The sequence below is a fragment of the Mycetomoellerius zeteki genome, unplaced genomic scaffold, assembly GCF_001594055.1.
Source record: "Mycetomoellerius zeteki isolate Tzet28-1 unplaced genomic scaffold, Tzet1.0 scaffold39, whole genome shotgun sequence".
Lineage (NCBI taxonomy): Eukaryota > Metazoa > Arthropoda > Insecta > Hymenoptera > Formicidae > Mycetomoellerius > Mycetomoellerius zeteki.
Window position 1 is genome coordinate 11,409 of NW_017257381.1, and position 19,903 is coordinate 31,311.

At 33.4% G+C, this 19,903-nt stretch overlaps 1 protein-coding gene and 1 long non-coding RNA gene across 4 annotated transcripts in view; one reads left to right on the plus strand and one right to left on the minus strand.

Annotated features, from left to right (window-relative positions):
• Window positions 1-19,232, minus strand: part of Gclc (glutamate--cysteine ligase) — a 24,594-nt gene extending 5,362 nt beyond the window's left edge. The window contains exons 1-4 of one of the 3 annotated variants that reach the window (XM_018453541.1): window positions 18,934-19,232; window positions 14,582-14,691; window positions 4,449-4,634; window positions 4,198-4,370 (exon numbers count right to left, since the gene is read on the minus strand). In XM_018453541.1, coding sequence (XP_018309043.1) covers window positions 4,198-4,370; window positions 4,449-4,634; window positions 14,582-14,691; window positions 18,934-19,083 — 619 coding nt within the window. In that variant the 5' untranslated portion in view covers window positions 19,084-19,232. Of the gene's footprint in view, window positions 1-4,197; window positions 4,371-4,448; window positions 4,635-5,620; window positions 5,714-14,581; window positions 14,692-18,933 lie in introns of those variants that run through there. The other 2 variants (XM_018453542.1, XM_018453543.1) reach the window with 2 other exon arrangements.
• LOC108726154 (uncharacterized) lies at window positions 10,473-11,150 on the plus strand. The gene is made up of 4 exons (XR_001936787.1): window positions 10,473-10,636; window positions 10,728-10,867; window positions 10,942-11,016; window positions 11,108-11,150. It is a non-coding gene; the product is annotated as an uncharacterized lncRNA (long non-coding RNA).
• Window positions 19,233-19,903: the final 671 nt, after the last annotated feature.

Below are 19,903 nucleotides of genomic sequence, written 5' to 3' on the forward strand. Positions count from 1 at the left end.
AAAAAATGAATTTAAAATAGTTCAACATCTTAACGTTCAGACCGTTATTGGCGCTTCTTAATGTATTTAACATAAGCGGTCTTTCAATCTTATTATTATATATATATATATATTATTTATCAAACAATTGATAGAATTTAGACCGATAAAAATAAATCTAATTAAATACAAGAACTCTTATATTTGGTCAAAGCGGATCTTATGTTAGTGCTTAAACATTTCTTGTGTGAATTTATATACATATTTGATTCTGCAAATTGCGCGCCGAAATCTTTTTCGGTCTTGAAATGCCATCATGAGCAGAATCAGAGTCATGGGCGTATCAAGGGGGAGGGGGGTTCAAACCCTCCCCCCCGAAATTTTTTATTAATTATTTCATTTTGAGAAGATTTCGTTAGCGCACATCCTGATAGCACACATCCACTCACATCGGCCGGTACCTAATAATTTTTCACCGCTTTAATAATGAGAATAGTAAATATGCAGATTAAGGGAGCCCCGATGATCTTGACCTTGACATACTATTTGTTATCAAGATCATGACCCTGAGTGACAGGTTTTAGCCGTCGCTTGTTATTAGTTAAAGTTATTTAAAAAAAAGTGTGACGGCTAAAACCTGTTGGATTTCACTCAGTCATGACCTTGACAACATATGTCAAGGTTAACGTTATCGGGACTGGTTTCCCTAATCTGAATATTTACCCTTCTATCCATATAAAAAGAATCGAAAAGGTGTAAATTATACAATGTATAATGATAATAAGGCTCAATAAATTAAATATAAATGAGTAATAGGGCTACGAGCCAAGGTTAATACGCATGGTCAAATTTAAAGAATAAAAATAAAAATAAGATAAACATACAATAACTTTAATCTAAATGTCGGCAATAACAACAAACGTTTCGATCCGCATCGGATCCTTCTCAATGTTAGAATTGAGTACAAAAAAAAGATTATGTAAATTATACATAATAAAATATTTTCTCTCTGCTTTACAAATTCTTTGTTTTAAAACCACCCTTTTTCTCCTTTAAAACATAAATTCTCTGCTTTTATAAAAACAAATTCACTGCTTTAAAAACACAAATTCTCTGCTCTAAAGACACAGAAATTATGTATTATAAGAAATTACATAAAAACATATTTTGCGCTGTTAAAGCAGGGAATTTGTTTCAAAATGCAGTCCAAAAGTTAGGTTTTATTGTATCCAAGAGTATCTATTGCCAAGAAAATCTCTTAAAGTGCCGTCCCATATACACGAAATCGGCTGCATGGTAAAATTTTGTAGACAGATCAGCATTGAATCGTTCGTTAGATGCTGATTCTCGCGGAACGTGCACGAGTGTGCAGGAGCAAAAATTACTTTTTTCATTCATCAAGTAAGTTTTATTTCGTGCACAAAATCTTAAATATTTTTTTTCCTTATAATGAAGATATAGTGTATTATCATAATATGTTTTATGATTATCTGCGTTGATGGTTTGTATATTTGGGTTGATTTTTATCTAGGTTTTTATTTAAAAAATTTACTATAAATCATAGAATGTCATTAAAGGACAATAGTAACATCAATGCCTGGGGTCAGTTGTAACATTACAATTATCCCCAAACTTACTTGATTTTATTTTAGTATTATTTTGTACAATGTTATTAATATTTTTCTTCATAGAATCCCATTAACAAGAAAACACAATACAGATAAGAGAAAAACTATATAAAAGAAGTGTCTTTATACAAACAGAGACATTTAAAAAGAAGTTATGAAGGATCAGATATCCATTTGTGCAACTGCAAGAAAGAGTATGACTTATGTTGTTGTGTTACGTACCTCTGGCAAATGTGGTACAATTATTCCCCTCTACTGTTATAATCGTTACTATCGTCCCTGGAGGTTGGGACGGTTGTAATAAAATTCCTCATAGTCTTTTAAACAAACATAACTTTTTTTCTAGTTACATAAAATAATTAAACCGAAGAAAATTTTGTATCTAAATAAATTCTATACCTAAAGATACATATTTTTTCAATGTATCATATTTTAACTGTTGTAACACTTCAAAGTCGAAATGTTACTTTTGTCCCCAGTCTCCCCTACTTGTGGCAGATGCGTATTGTAAAACCGCGCATGCGCAGAACATCATATGCTTATATACTTTCATACTCGAAAAAGAGGTTATATACTCACCCGTACCTCAAAAATCAATGAAATTAGGCTTATTCGATGCGTTTTTACATGAAATGAAAGAATCTGAAATAAAGAGTGGTGCATGTGGTTCGTAACAGTTCATAAAAATTAAAGGTTAGATCGCCACGACATCTCCTTATATACTTGAGAACCAATCACGGAGAGGCTGGTCACATGACCTGTTGGCATCTCTTTTCTATACATGATGGTTTTACATTGCGCATCCACTGCGTGCAGGCAACACTTTTACATAAGGAAAAGTGGGGAGTTAGCAGTCTAGTGTTATAATAGAAGTCAGTGGACGGCACCCTCAAACTGTCATTCGAAACCGACGTTAAATTGTAGCTCCCATATGTCTATGTATAACCTGCGTGCGCACCATGGACATACGTACGAAAGGTAGGTCCTGTCCATAGGCGTTCAAGGGGGGGAGCATTTGTCCCCCCCTCCCCCAGTCGAGAGACACGTGTTGAATAAAAGCGCGTGTTAGTGGGATTAAAATTTTAAAATACAAAATACAAAAAAAAATAAAATAAACTCAAAAGGTAAATTTACCGAATAGGCGAGCCCCCCCTCCCCCATGATCTCAACTTTGCCATGTTGTCAAGATTATGACCCTCAATAACATCAATAGGTTTTAGCCATCGCTCGTTATTTGTTAAAAAGTTATTAAAAAGAAAAGTTTAAAGAAATAACGCTCTTTTCTACTATATAGAACAAAAATTCTCTGTTCTAAAATTGATTTCTTGCTTTAAACACAAAAATTTTCTTCGAAAACGTTATTTTCTTACATAATTTTTGTTTTTACATAGTAACGCATAAGGGCGCACGACTTTCTACGCTTCGCGTAAAAAGTCGTGCGCCCCGTAGCAGGGAGGAGATGGGGTGGAAATCGCTTCGCGTGGAAGTCGCGTGCCCCTAAGCAGGGAGGAAGGTGGGATAGACTTTGCCTCACGTAAAAAGTTGTACTCCCCTAGTCGGTATACCTTAAACCCCCACCTGCCTAGACTCATCCAACTTTTCATACAAAGCGGAGAAATAATTAGCTTTGATTCTTAATATCTTTTTAACGAGCGACGGCTAAAACCTGGGAAATGGGGTGGAAGTCTCTTCACATGGAAAGTCGTATGCCCCGAAGCCTTGGGGTAGATGTGGTGAAAGTCGCTTCGCATAGAAAGTCATGCCCCTATGCGTTACTATATAAAGACAAAAATTATATAAGAGAAGAACGTTCTCATAGAAAATTTTCGTTTTTAAAGCAAGTAATCTATTTTAAAGCAGAGAATTTTTGTTCTATATAGTAGAAAAGAGACGTTATTTTTATAAATAATTTTTCTTCTTAATAACTTTTTAACGAATAACGAGCGACAGCTAAAACCTGTTGGAAGTTGCTCAGGGTCATGACCTTGACAACATATGTCTAGGTCAAGATCATAGGGGAAGGCTCCCCTATTTGGTATAATTACCACCCACAAAACGAAATCTCTTCCTCAACATACACCTTCCTTGGTGAGAAAGCTTTTAACTAAAAGGTGTAAACATTAGAAATGAATAAGAAACGAAAAATAAGGTCATCAACTCGACACTAGGGATTGTAGGGTCACCAAGGAAGGAAATATTTGAACATGTTTTTCCTTACGTGATAAGATTGCCCCTTAGAAAAAATCCTGTGGACGCCCATGGTCTTGGCCCAATTTTGGGATCGAATGAATAAATGAAAATTATGTGCACTTTTACTGCATTATAGTAAACATCGGATAAAATATCAGAATGAATTATTTTGCCTTTTAAAAAAAATGTAGCTCGATATGAACCTTTAATTAAATGATTTTCTTGATTTCGAATATCGCAATTAAAATGCTACTCATGCAATATTTTAGACGTAATTTCAACATAAAGAAATTTGTCTCCGACTGGAGGTCTCCATAGTCTCTCCTGTCGGCCTTTAAGTATATATTTGATTCTCAAAATATATTAAGAAATGGATGTCATTCATAATACTGTTACATACTAGGAATGTTTATAGCAACTTTCTCTCGACGACGTTCTCTAATATTTCTGGTCAATGTCTTGAAACGTGGATGGCCAGGATATATAGCTTCGTCAGGAAAAAATAAACTCCTAGAAGCACCAGTATTGGGTGTAGGATGAGTAGGAGGATCAGTAAAATCAGGAGCTCCTACTCTGCAACATAAATAATAAAACTAATTTAAAAAGTACCAAATATGAAATATTATGGCAACGATATCTTTTCATAATTACCTTGGGAAAACAGTTAATGACATTAAGACTTCGTTAGGATGGAGTAATTTAGCTGCCTCCTGCCTTCGATAACGCATATTAGCTTCAACAACATTAAAATGAGCTAATAATCCTCCATATGGTTTTCCTGGAGTTCCTTCAAGCATATAAGCACCGTATTCTGGTCTCCAGAGTGATTTTGTATTACTGTGAAATAATGTTACAATAATTTGATATTTATAAAATAAATCTTTGTGCATAAATAAAACAACATGGAACATAAAATAGCTCATAGTTGGCAGGTTTTATTTTATAAATTAAAAATTCTTCAATTATGGCTACTTAGCTTTTTATATTAAAGATTAGATAAAAAAATTAAATAAAAGAAAATTATCCAAAGTTTACAAATTTTTTATTCTTGTGGGCTGGGAAAGAAAAGCGATTTCTTATAATCTTCGGTGTGCTGAATCCGAATCCACATAAATATTACGTTACGTCAAATTTCATAGAAAAATGAAAAGAAAACGTGTTTTTACACATTCGTGTAGCTACAGTACCCAATATATTACAGACTTCAAAAAAGATTCAAATAAAAGATTGAATATTGTACTTTAAAATAAAAATATTGAATCTTTTACTTTTACCGCATCATCGAAACTCTAATGCGTTTTGTTTTATGAGTAAATGTAGGATGATATAGGATTGCATTTAAGCTTACAATTACTTTTCTTTTCCGGATAGAAAATTTTTGTATTTTTATGTTATTACAATTTATTTTTTTTATCAAATTTGTTTCAAATTAAATAAAAATTACTTAAAATTGTCTTAACCCTTTATGATCCTTCTGGGTCAAAATGATCTGAGCATCATCTTTCACGCTAGATTTTAGAATCTTCCTGGCATCGAAACAACGCGTACCTGCCATCGACTGGAGGTTTGAAGCTTCAACTATCGATAGAGATGTTTAGCTTTTTAATCGGATCATTGGTAAGCGTCTAGTAGCCATTCGCGCAAAAAACGTTTTTTTCTTGGGCCAAAGTGTTAGCAAGTGTGACCAATACGTTATTTTCGTTAAAAAAATTTTATTTATATTTTTGCATTAAATTGCAAAACTAAGCGAGATGTGGATTATGTCCTCAAGTAAGGATAAAAAAAAAGATGAGATAAGAATGTTCATCGTGGCTACGACTCACGTGTGATAAATACACTCTCTAAATCTGAATAAAATATAACTGAAGTGACATACTTATGGTACTGAATTAGCATATCATATTAGCACATTTGGTACTGAGTAATCAGTGAAATTCAACTATACCCATCAGATAACAATTCGTGCGAGCTCAGATTGCTCTCACGCGTGCGTATCACACTCTGCCCGCACAACGTGATGGGGGCATGTGCGAGCGCAATGAATCGCATTACGCAATCATGCCGTGCATATCACATCGTGCGCACACCGTGCTATTATCGTACTGCCCACACGACATGTTGGGACATGCGTATGGGCGCAATAAATCGCATTATGCAATCACACCATGCGTATCACGCACGCATTTTTCTCATATTCGATTGTAATTGGTCAATTTCTTACGACTTATAGCATACACCCAGTGAGAAATGACAATGATATCGACGTCGAATCAACATCGAATGCTCCTTCTTGCCTCCCCCCCCCCCCCCCTCTCATCTATGCAGACGTTAATATAACTGCTAAGCCGCTACTACCCAGATAACGTTTAGTGCAATCTCATATAACCCTCACACGTGAGTATCAGGTCGTGCGTGCAAGAACGCCCGTCACATCGCCCACGTGATATGATGGTCGCACGCGTGCGAGCGTAATGATGGCACTATGCAGTCCATGCGTGATGGGGCATATGTGTGAGGATAAATGTCGTATGATAATAGTATATGATTATACATATAAAACAGTTATTATAAGTCAACGGAAGTACTGATACTGCCGTCACGCTTGATTATCACGTTGTGCGCGCAAGATATTGCCGTCATATTGCTATCATGTATGGTGAGGGCACACACGTGAGGAGCATTACGCCATCACGCATGAAGGGAGCACACACGTGCGAGGTAATTTGCCATTACGCGTGATGAGAGTACACATGTGCGAGGTATTAGAAGCAAAAAATTAAAAGCAAAAACTTTGAAAAAATCACACTATATTCGTGAACATTTAAAATATAATATTACAAAATATAAAAACAGATAAAAAATGGGTAATGGGGTTAAATTTTACTCCCAACCGATTTTTTTTTACTTCCCAACCGATTACTCGCGGCGCGTGACATCGGCCAAGCGAGATTAGGTTATCCGACTCTTATCCAATGTTGTCTTATAGTAATGTAAATTGTTTATATTTTATTATATTGTATATGTTAAATGATGATTTTTTTATTATATCTATGTAATTTCGTGCGCTGGTTTAGCTGGTTATTGAAGTAGACAATAAATAACACACTTATCAATTGAAGAAGTGGTGTAGCGGGTAACGCAGAAGATTCATAATCCAGAGGTTCCAGGTTCGAATCCTACTAATTAAGGTGCATTTTTTAAAACCAATTTGAAGTAGTTAATTTCAGGTATAATTACTATGAGTGTCTTAGGAATAAAATTTGTAAGCTCTCTCTCTTTAAATATGAATGTTTTTTTTTTCGAATATTAAACTAGTGTCAGCACGCGTGCGAGCGATATGAGTCTCAAATGAGCCTTTTTATTGCAGGTACATGGACGATATCGTCCTATGTTTGCACTCTTCCAAGATGAATTGCATTCTATTTTGACCACGAATCGCACAGTCCATTCTCTATGTCTTTGTTGGTGACCATATTTCATTGACACGAACCGCTCCGGATATAGCCGAGGCTGGCCGAATATGATGTATGCTTGCGTGCGCAGGGCTGCGTTCAGGAATTACGCCTAGATAACTAGTGCATTTTTGCTATAATATACGTAACGTAACCTATAGCTTAGAGTTATCTGGGCGTAATTCCTGAACGCAGCCCTGTGATCTACTATCGGACGAGCATACCCTTGTCTTTATATCATGGGCTGCTCGATGTCAACAAGTCAATGGTTATGTTGGTACTGGGTGCTTTCGGGTTTGTGCTCACAGCGCTGTAAGCATTATTTATCTTTCTTAGGTCTGTTCTTTATTCCTGCACTATTTAAATTGATGCACACAAACGGTGCAATAAGTTGAAGTAAAACAATCGTATGTTTGGATTAGTTTGTAAATCGATTAAGTGTGCGTGATACGTGATATAATTAATGTGAGAGATAAAAACTTATTGTTATTCGGTGTAGATTCATGAGAATCTCGTTGGAATTTACGGTCATGAAATTATTCTGCTTTTTTCCAGCTCGGCTACGGTACGAAGACATCTCTACAAGGTAGGAGAGGGGGAGGGAGAAGGGGTGAAGGAAGGGGGAGGGAGAAGGGGTGAAGGAGAGGGAGGGGGAGGGAGGAAGAGAGAAAACATGTACGTGCGCGTACCATCATGTCACGCGTTTCACGCGTAGCAAGCAGCTGATCGCACTGAGCGCCCGCATTAGACGGTATGCGCCGCCCCTGCCTACCTTCCATACGCGACTCGTAATTCGTTAACTATTTTCCCTTATAATTAAAAACTAAGCTTCGGATAAAATTTTGGCAAAGGAAAAATTGTCTTAGAATCGTCAGAAATGTCATTTTAAGGACAAACGTTTTTCTGAGACACCCTATATACTCAGGTGTCATTGTAGAAAAGTTAAAAATAATATCACTTGTTATACTATTTTTATGTTATTTTCTGTATTTAATTTAGTATAGTTGGAACGGGATTTAACTTGGTGCCTGTTGTTGATAACAAATCTTTTATATGACTGATATATATCATTAAAGTTAAGTAAATAACAAAGATAGTACCACTTGGGTTTTACTTTTTAATTTGATAGAATATAACTTGGTTAGTTAAGACTATCATTTAGGTTTTAATTTTTAATTTGGTACAGTAGTTCTTTTGAGAAATAATTTTTGATGAAAAATTAAAGCTGCCATTACTTGGATTGGAATAAGAGGACTTTCAATAAGAATATTTTTGAGAAGAATTAAAACTACTATTACTTAAATTGAAATAATAAAAAGATATATAACGTATCACTTTGGTTTTACTCGAGAAACACGTATATCTTTAGCGCCTTTTTATATCTTTTTTAAAAAGATAATCTTTTATACGAATGATACATAAAATTTTGTGGAATTTAACTTGGCATCAGTTGTTATAATGTCAAATCCTTTATACAAATGATACATAAAATTTTGTGGAATTTAACTTGATGCCAGTTGTTGACATCAAATTTTATAAGAATGATACATATCATTAAAGTTAAGTGATTAAGATAGTACCATTTAGGTTTTAGTTTTAGTATTTATCTTGGTTAGTTAAGACTGTATCATTTGGATTTTAATTTTTAATTTTGTATAAATTTTTTTCGAGGAGTAATAATTTTTGACAGAATTATAAAGCTGCTATTACTTGGGTTGGAATGAGAGGCTCTTCAATAAGAATATCTTTCAAAAAGAATTAAAACTACTATTGCTTAGGTTGGAATAATAAAAAGATACGCAACATATCATTTACGCTTTATTCGAGGAGCACATATACCACCTTGATCAAAAAGTTCCCGGAATTACCACCAGGTGATGTTCTGAGTCAGCTGAGTTCTGTTTTTTTGGTTGGGTTGTCACATCTATCATTGACATTTCCACCAAATTTTATCGCCATAACTTGACATTTGTAAAAGTTACGCCGTCTTGAGTACATCTACCTCTGCATAGTTTTCGATTTTTCCATTACCTCCTTTCGGCTTAAAACGCGTTCCCCGTAGTGGTTTTTTGACTCGATCGAACAGAAAAAAATCGCAGGGAGCCATATCGGGTGAATTCGATGGCTGTTGGATGGTATTAGTTTCGTTCTTGATCAAAAATTCACGGATGTTGCAAATTCAACTCCATTTTTAAAACTGTAAATAATCGAAAACCGTGCAGAGGTAGATGTACTCAAGACGGCGTAACTTTTACAAATGTCAAGCTATGGCGATAAAATTTGGTGGAAATGTCAATGATAGATGTGGCAACCTAATCAAAAAAACAGAACTCAAATCAGCTGACTCAGAGCATCACCTGGTGGTAATTCCGGAAATTTTTTGATCAAGGTGGTATTCTTAGCGCCTTCATTTACCTTTTCTTAAAAAGGTAAGTTTGTACTAATATCACGCATTTTGAATTAAGAAATACCGTATGAATTACACATATCTCATTAGAATTAATTAAAAATTTTAAAAGAATATTACTTGGATCGAAATAAAAAGATAATATTATAATTTTTATGTAATAATTTTTGAGGCCTAATTGAAGCTATTATTACTTGAAATAGGATGATCTTCAATAAAAATATGTTTGAAGAAACATTAAAGTTACTATTATTTTTTGGGGGAGGATGGAATAAGAAGATAGTAGAATATTTAACTTGGCACTAGTAGTTGATATCAAATCTTTTATACAAATGATATTACTAGAGTATAGTATTAATGTTATTACTTTTTTTTGGAGGTTCGGGAAAGATTAAATGATACATATCACTAGAGTTAAGTAAATTTTGTGATATATTAGGAGTGTGATTTAGTTTTGAGAGTTTAGCAAGAGATGGCACTAATGTCAGTGTTGTCGAAGACATTCCAATCGCAGCTATTATTTCATAATGCTTTACTATTACTGGTGCACTAAAGATATAGGTATTCCTATCCGCCATTTTCGTACCAAATCAGTGCCACTACAGCGAGTGTTACAATACTGATCGAAAGTCGCTGCATTTAATCCAAAAAGTCTGTATTTTTCCATTAAAAAAAAAAAGACATTCACACAAACACGAAAATAATTAATTTCAGAATAGAAATTTGTTCTTTTTATCTGTAAATATTTGTCTCAGAAAGATAACCCTCAAGACGTTATTATCTTGTTGCAGAAATAAATCGTATAAAGGCATAAATATTCGCATTTAAAAAATGCCTGGCTGTGCCGCAGTTAATTGTAGTAATCGGGTTGACAAGGGCTATGGCTCTTCTCGTTCCCGAAGGATAAACGTGGGACAAAATGGGTTGACAATATGCGACGAGATAAGTGGACATCGACCACCTCTTCGCGATTGTGTGAGGTAAGTATCGAAATAAGGATATAATTTTTTTTATCATATCACACAATGGCATAATACTCAACACTAATAATATTTTTTTGTTTGTTTCAAGGTACATTTTGAAGATTCCCAATTCGAAGCCCATCGCATTGATGGCTGGAGAAAACTTAAACCGAATACAGTCCCAACGCTTTTCGATGTGCCCAACCCCCGCCACGAATCAACCCACCTAGACGAAAATCACTATACAAGGTTACTTTCGACAAAAATTAACCACATTTTTTTAACCTATCACTGTCAAGATTAATATTTTTCGCTCCTTTCAGAATCGTGATGAAAACGCAACGCATGCTCAAGTAGCAATAGTCGGTAGTTTTAACCGATCGGTGCTTCAAGAATTGGTAATTTTTCAAACTGCAATACTATATATTAATGGAAGAAGATTGAATTGCATGATCCAGAATCTTAATCGTCTGAGTTTTTCTGTTGCAGAATTCGGTTAACCAAGAGAAAGCTACTGAGGAGTCTCGCCACACTCCAACAAGATAATAACGTCTTGAGGATTATCTTTCTGAGACATAAATATTTGCAGATAAAAAGAACAAATTTCTATTCTGAAATTAATTATTTCCGTGTTTGTGTGAATGTCTTTTTTTTTAATGGAAAAATACATACTTTTTGGATTAAATGCAGCGACTTTCGATCAGTATTGTAACACTCGCTGTAGTGGCACTGATTTGGCACGAAAATGGCGGATAGGAATACTCCCATCTATAGTGCCTTACTATTACTCCATATTTAGTCACTTACTAACAATAGTCGTAACAATGGTAAACATCGTGTTTACCATTTAAAAAATGGATCTTCTTAAAGAGAATTTTTGACATGCGTTGCTTTTGTTTTTTAATTAGAAAAAAAAACAGCGGCTGAAGAATTCATAGAATGATAAAAACTTATGGTAATGTTGCTCGATCAATTAAGACATGTGAGTATTGGTTCATTCAGACGAAATGGTGATTTCAATGTTAACGACAAAGATCGCTCGGGACAACCAAAAAAGCTAGAAAATGCAGGCTTGCAAGCATTATTGAACGAAAATCCAGTACAATCCACTTCAGAACTTGCCAGAGAATTAAATGTTGATCGTGCAACAGTTACTAAACGTTTACATAATATGGGAAAGGTTCACAAAGAAAGAAAATGGATTCCATATCAGTTATCGGAAAATGCCATTGCGAACCAATTGAACATTTGCATTTGGTTGATCGCCAGACAAAAAAAAAGAGCTTTTTGTATCGAATTGTTACTGGGGATGAAAAATGAATCTATTTTGATCCCAAACGAAAAAAAATCACGAGTTGATCCAGGCCAACGAGCAACATTCACTTCGATGCGCAATATTCACGGTTCAAAGGCATTGCTGTGTATTTGGTGGGATTAAGAAGGTGTTATGTACTATGAACTGTTAAATCCGAAAGAAACTGTCACCGTTGCTCGTAACGACAACAATTATACAAATTGAAGCAAACATTAGACTGATTAGACCAAAAACGATTTCCAATTGCGAGTAAACCACGCAAAGTGATCCTTCTTCACGACAATGCTTGATCTCATGTTGCATTATCAGTGAAGCAAACGCTATTAGAGCTGGAATGGGTAGTCTTACCGCATCCCGCGTATTCTTCAGACATTGTTCCATCTGATTTTCACTTGTTCCGGTCGATGCAACATGCTTTACTCGATACACACTTTCATAATTTCGATGATGTGCGAAAATTTGTTGAAAATTGGATCAACTCCTAAGAAAAATCTTTTTATCGTCGCGGAATCCATCTTTTGCCAGAAGGATGGGAAAAAGTCATATAAAACGAAGGAAAATATTTTGATTAGGGTATTCATTCATTATCTTGTTTAAGTAAATTAGTTTTTGAGAAAAAAACCTTCAAAACTAAATCACACCTAATAATAACTTTTATGTAATAATTATTGAAGGAGAATTAAAGCTATTATTGCTTGAATCAAAATAAAATGACTCAATATTTTTGAAGAAAAATAAGAATTACCATTACTCTTTTTGGAAGGTTGGAATAAGACTTTTAATGCGAAAATACAAAAAGGTATAACGTGTCACTTGGTAAAAATTAAATAACGTATCTCATAGTATAGTATCAATTGGTTTTATCATATCACTTAGTAAAGATAGTATGTACTACTTGAGTTCTACTTTTAAAAGATATGTTATGTATCACTTTTAGTAAAGATAGTAAGTATCAATTGGTTTTATTTTTTAATTTGGTAGAGTAGTTTTTTTTCAATATGTATTATTTAGTTTTACTTATCTGCAATGATATGTGTCATTTGTATGAAACATTTGATATCAACAACTGGCGCCAAGTTAAATTTTATAAAATTTTATATATTATTATATTCGTATAAAAGATTTAATATCAGCAACTGGTGCCAAGTTAAATTTCACAAATAAATAATATAATTAAAGTAGTACTATCATTAATTTTTATATGATAAAACCTAAGTAATGTTGTATTCCTATTGAAGGATCTTCCTTCCAATCTAAATAACGTTAATTCTTCATAAAGGAAATTATTATATCGCAATTCATTCAAAGACACTTTCTCTTCCAACTAAAGTAGTAGTTATTTAATTCTCCTTCAAAACATAATATTATATCACAAAATTGCGTTACCTTGCTCAATTCAAATGTTACCACAAAAAACTAAAAAAACTAACAGTATAAAATGAACAAATTTAATTTAAATAGAAAAGTTTTTTATGTAAAAACACTTGACGCTGCTAGATCGAATAAGAAAAACTATGAAAACAATTTAGAAATTACAATAGTTCATAAAAATAAATAATAAAAGATAATTTTAATTTCAAAGTAATAATGAATTTAATCTAAATATTATACTTAATAATCTTCGTTTCATAACGCATGTCTTACAAATCTATTTATCTTAGACATAAACTTGCACTAATAGCTTGCACAACTTTCATAACATATACAACTGTATAACTTAATCGCATATACATATACACATGCTGGATATTTTTACTCTCATGGGAATATTTTTTATTTTTCTTATTCTAAATATTATATTCATGGTTTTACTACTATGTTATCATAGCGATTTAGCAGCGCTAAGTGTTTACTTCTTTAACTTTTTGTGATAACACTTAAATTGAGCAAGGTGATGCAATTTTGTGATATGATAACGTTTTGAAGGAGAATTAATAAACTACTACTTTATTTGGAAGAGAAAATATCTTTGAATGAAATGCGATATAATAATTTCTTTTATGAAAAATTGAAGCCATTTAGATTGGAATAGAAAGATCCTTCAATAGGAATTCAATAGGAAAAATATTTAGATTTCATTGCATAAAAATTGAAAATAATACCATTTGTGGATTATATTCTTTATTTATAGAATTTAACTTGGTATCCGTTGTTGATATCAAATCTTTTATACGAATAATAGAAAATATTTTGTGGAATTTAATCGGTGCCGGTTGTTAATATCAAATCTTTTATAAATTATATCTTTTATAAATTATACATATCATTAGAGTTAATATTGTTTATTTAAATTGGTATGGGATTTTACTTCGCGTCAGTTATTGATATAAAATCTTTGATACATTGTAGATCATCCATTCAGTAGAATTATCAGATTATCAGAGAAAACTAAGTAATTTTTTCTCTTTAATATACTTTAAGATCATTAAAATTAATGATTTCATAATTAATATAAACATTTATTATTCATTTTACTATTTAAAAAAATGGCTTTTTCCTAGAAGTCACCAAAAATCCCTTTAAGAGTTTTCATTTTAACCTGAAATGAAACTTTTTACAAAGTTTCATCGAAATCAGAGGTAGTCACGATTTTCGGATGTTTATCCGAATTAAGTATTATAATATCAGTATATATAACTTAGACTTACTCTGGATCTTCGTTTTCTTTCTCATTTAAAATTCTTAATATTTCCATAGCTCTTAAACTAAGCTTCGCAGTTTTTGCATCATCATCAAATTTTACGAGTATGTATTCTACCTATATAAAAGTAAAAAATTATACTATATCAGAAAGAGAGAAAAGTGTCAACATATTTATTAGATACTAATATGAATATTAAGAAAAAAATAACAGGACAATTGATTACATTAGACTACGGTAATAAAAACAATATTACATAGATTATGAAAATTATATTAGATTATGAAAATAAAAACAATATTCTTACACATAAAGTAATAGTTACACAATATATATTATCCTAATAGAGAATAAGCAGATAAGCAAGGATCAATAATATTGGGAACAATAAGAAAGGGTAGGAAGAGAAGAAAAGTTATCAGCAGAGTGGATTATCTTGATTTCTATTGAAAAAAAGATGTAGAAACATCGGTATATTCACGTTGCAATAAAGGACAATCTGTAGCAAGCACGCGGAAAATCGAGAAAGCAAGATTAGATTTGATAATTAATAATAAGGAAACACAATAATTGTTCAAGAAAACTAGCGAATGGCGTCGGGGTACCAAGGTTTGGAGTTTTGAGCGCTCAATGAGCGGTTTTCTCTGCTGAACGCAGCCATTGTTTATGACAGAACTATTTGAAAAGAAGTTTTGGAAATGTTTGTTGACTGATGTTTTTAATATTATTTGTTTGGGTAATTTAATTAATATTTATTTAATTTATTAATATTTATCTATTACTTAAAATGTGTATTTCAAAAACACACTTTTTAATGTTTTATCAAATTTGCAATTGAAATTACTCATCAGGTAAATTGGGCTCAATTTAAGAATACAACAGTAGACGTTAATAGAGATTTCGCGAAACCTTTTCTCATTCAGCATCGACATTTGAGAGGAGCGATATCCGTCAAAGCGCGATCGCGGCCGGCCGCGTCTGGCGGCGCGAACTTTACACGCCCTGGTTGGATGGTTTCCAAGGCTCACCATTCAAAAATTATTGACACCTCAACATTTTGCTATTAACATTTTCGACTCAGTTTTTCATGAGGAATACATACATGTTTTTTTTTCTACGTAACTAATACAACCGATCTTAATGTTCCACGTCTACTTTTGTAGATATTTCAAATATCTACATTTTTTATACGGAACTTTTTGCCGATCAATATCTTTCGTTTTATAAGCGAAAAACATGCTTTTTACAACTATTCGATTTTTTTCGCACATTTCCATAAGTTCGAATCTCAAACATATGCATTTCTTTTCTGATGGCCTTCCGAAGATTATTGCCGAGCGAAATGCTGGTTTACAATTTTTTTCCGCAAAAATTCTAATTCCACTGGACTATATAGTCATTTACGCTGTTTGCGCCCTACTACTGCCGACCCTGTTCTTGCAGAGAAAATTTAACGGAACATCAGGACGAGAGCCTCTTACATGGAAAAGCAGCGCGAGACCCATGCAAACAGAATTAGACGAAATCACGTGTGTGTGAAGTTGGCACCTCATCTTTTGGCACCGCAAGTTTTGATACGAGTTCCATTGGCACCCGCAATAGTTCTATAGTTCTTGATAGGTTTTTTAAATAGTTCCGTTGATTTAGCCAAAAAAAAAATAACACATGAAAATTTGAAATGCTAACTTCCCGTGGCATCGCAAGATTCGAAAAAATCAATTGAAAACGAAGTAATCTCGATGAGTCCTACAGTTTCTGATAGGTTTTAACAATCAGTTCCGGTCTCTAAGTAATTTTAAATAATAATTAAATCCGCGCGCTGGCACCGCACGTCAAGAGTAAAGTACCACTTAACAGCCAGTTCCAGCCAACTTTTTAGCATTCTCCGATAGTTCTACAATAGTTCCGACGATTTCTATAGATTTCATTCAGAGTTCTGGCCTTTAAGTACTTTTTAAAGGCTATTAAGTTTACGCGCTGGCACTGCACCAGAAGAGTAACGTACCTCTTATAAAGATTATTGTAAGGGCATAAAACACATATATCAATACTTACACTTTAAACAAACCACATACATGTGAAAGTTGTATTCATAACATTGTTTTTTTGAGCAACAAATTTTTATAGACTATTTATTTTATTTTTTATTGGTTTTATTGTCATAAACAGAAATTTTGAAAGTACTAAAAATCTAAATTTTTTTATATGAATATTTTTAGTACTGAAAATGACTCATGCAAAGTTTAATTGAGATTGACGAATTAGTTTATAATAAATATTTTGTTTATTTACTGAACAATTAATGTCTGCATCTTAATGTATATATATATATAACTTTACATAAATTTTTTTGAATTCATAAAGTACTTATATAAAAAAATTGAGATTTTGAAGACCAGAACTCTTGGTGAAGTAAGGAGCAGGAACCAAGCTGAAAATCGGCCGAAATGTGCAACTAAATCCGAGCAATGTATTTTAAACAAAAGTATTGCTACCAATTTCAATTCTTTAATCCCTTTTTATCTACTTCCTATGACACATCTTTTAAGCATATACTGCAGGCTCAAAGCGAGTTTTAAAGTAATAAATTTAAAAGTGGGTCTTATTTAGTGTTGGGCCTTATTCGGCTCAGATATCTTGTATTTTCAATAACGATCTATCTGTCATAATTATAGATCGTTATTGAAGATACATATTATATTAATCAGGGTTGGCAATGTTACCTCATAAAAATAACTCGTTACCGTTACCGTTCTTTTTTCTAAAAAGTAACTCGTTATCGTTACTCGTTATTGATTTGCAAAAATAACTCGTTACCGTTACCATTTTTCAAAATATAACGAGTCGTTACTTTTTCGTTACTTTCTTTTTTTTGACACTAATAGAATATTATAGCGTTTTTCATTGGCAGAACTTGTGCGCACTCAGTGCACATTAAAGCCGTTGTACACAACTCTAAATGTAAAAATGAGATATCTCAATTGATGAAGTGCCTAAAGTATATTTTATCAAATAGCATAATAAAATGTATTGAGGATTTCGCGGTTTAACTCGTTTCTATATATCTATATTAATCATACATCTTTATGTCGATTGTACAGCAACTTTAAAGTGCACTGGATGCGCACTAGTTCTGCCAATGAAAAACGCCATTATATGCGTAATTAAATTCCTGCGGTAAATACAAAAAAAATATCAGAATTCTATTTTTTAGTAGAGAAATAAAACTCAAAAACTGATAAATGTATATACGCTCTAGTTACGATTGAAATTTTTATGTAAATAGAAATAGAGTAACGATAAAAGTAACTAGTGAAATCGTTACCATTATCCAAAAAATGTAATTGCATCACCCCATGAACGTTACTCAGAAAACAATGTAACGTCGTTACCCAATTGTTAGCGGAAAAAGTAACTTGTAACGGTAACGACGTTACAAGTATTATAACGCGTTACTTGCCAATCCTGATATTAAGTATATCATTCACATACTAATTTATCAGGTAATTCCAACTTCTGCTTTGTATACTTCCTCTTGTCGACGCATTTTCGTATCAGTAATTTTTATTTTTGCTTTTTAGACAAATGTCTGAAGCAAGTCTTAATGATGTCTTTAAAACGTCATAAATCGACGCATAAGGCCAATATTACATGCGTTCGCTTTTTGTCGTGCGACGAATTTATCAAGCGTGTTAATTGGCTGCAAGACAGAAAGGATCTCGGACCTCTTTATCCCATAGCTAATCGACAGGCTTGAAAAATTTGTCATACGATAAAAAACGGACGCATGTAATATTGGCCTAAGACATCTTAAAGACATCATTCTGATAATTCCAAAAAATGTCTCATAATTTTAGGACGTCTCTACATCTTATAAGACGTCTCAATGTTCTCTAGAAAGGTTTTCGTAGAAGGTTCCATTTTACTTTTCGTTGCTTCCTATGTTATGTGTACATTATATTAGCGTCGAGACACTACCGTGTCTCCAGATGATGTAAATTTTTGGTAAATATGCAAAACATACAAAGATAAACATGTAATATTGGATTGTATTATGGCGAATGTAATTTAGGTCCTGTGCATAATCAAGAAAATATTAGGAATAAGAATATTGAGAATTTAACCATCAGACAATGTTCTGGTGTAACCAGTTTCTGATAGGTTAAAATATCAATACTTATTTCTGTTTCTAATATTTCTTCCATTATTATACGCAGGCCCTTAACATTGCAATGAATCGAATGTTAAGGTTAGGTGATAATGAGTTAGCACAATTATGATGACGTGACATTTAAAAATAGTACCGTAAATTAAATTGATTTTCTAGTACATACTGTAATTCGAAATTTCTTGTATTACCTCGTCGCCCCACTTGAGAACGTCACCCTGTCTATCTCTAAGTCTCTTGTACAGATTAATAAACTGAATAACCCCATGCTTGCGCACGTGATCAGACAATTTCTTCGTCTCTTCCCAGCTCAGAGGGCTTCCTTCGGAGAGCAGACCCATTCTCAGCTCAAATCTTTGATTACTTTGATAATTTAACACTGGAAAAGAAATTCGCGAAAAATCGAATTTCGTAATCACCTTCACTATCAATCAATTACAAGTTAGCCACTTCCGCTATCACTCGCTATCGTTATTATCGATAGCTAGTATAAATACGTAGAGAGTATAACGTAATTTTTCAGATTTCAATACGAAATTTCAATGATCATGCGCGAACTAGTGACAGTCACTGAACTAAAGTCCTATATATAAAGAGACTCGACATCGATGTCCGAGTTTTTGATTGGCAGTCTGATATATATTTTGATTGGGTATCCTTTCCTAAGTGAAGCAGCCGTATATTATTGGCTGCGTTCGGAAACGTATACTATTGGCTGCGCTCGGATCATGTCTCGGATTCATCATCTTTCCTTGTTTAACATTTAAAGTTGATTTATAATAAGTCGTAATTGTTAACTTTTTCCATAATCTAAAAATTGACCAATCATAGTCGATTATTCTCCTCTCATTCGACTGTGATTGGTCAATTCTTACAGATTACGGCCTATTATAAACCAACCCTTAATGGTCGCTTTCAGTAGACTTAACTATTGCGGAGCGTAGAGTTCCTATAATAAGAGTTAAGACATGAGCGATTCGCCTTCGGTATTGGTTAGCGCCATGTCTAGGACGGTGTGATGCGTTAGGGTGCCGTCACATGCGGCGTAACCTGCGTTAGGGTGGAGTCCCATGAGGTGTATTTATCGCGTATCGCGTAAGCGCGTAACCAATCAATAATCAGTAAAACGCGAAACTATAACAGCAGATCGCTTCTGATTGG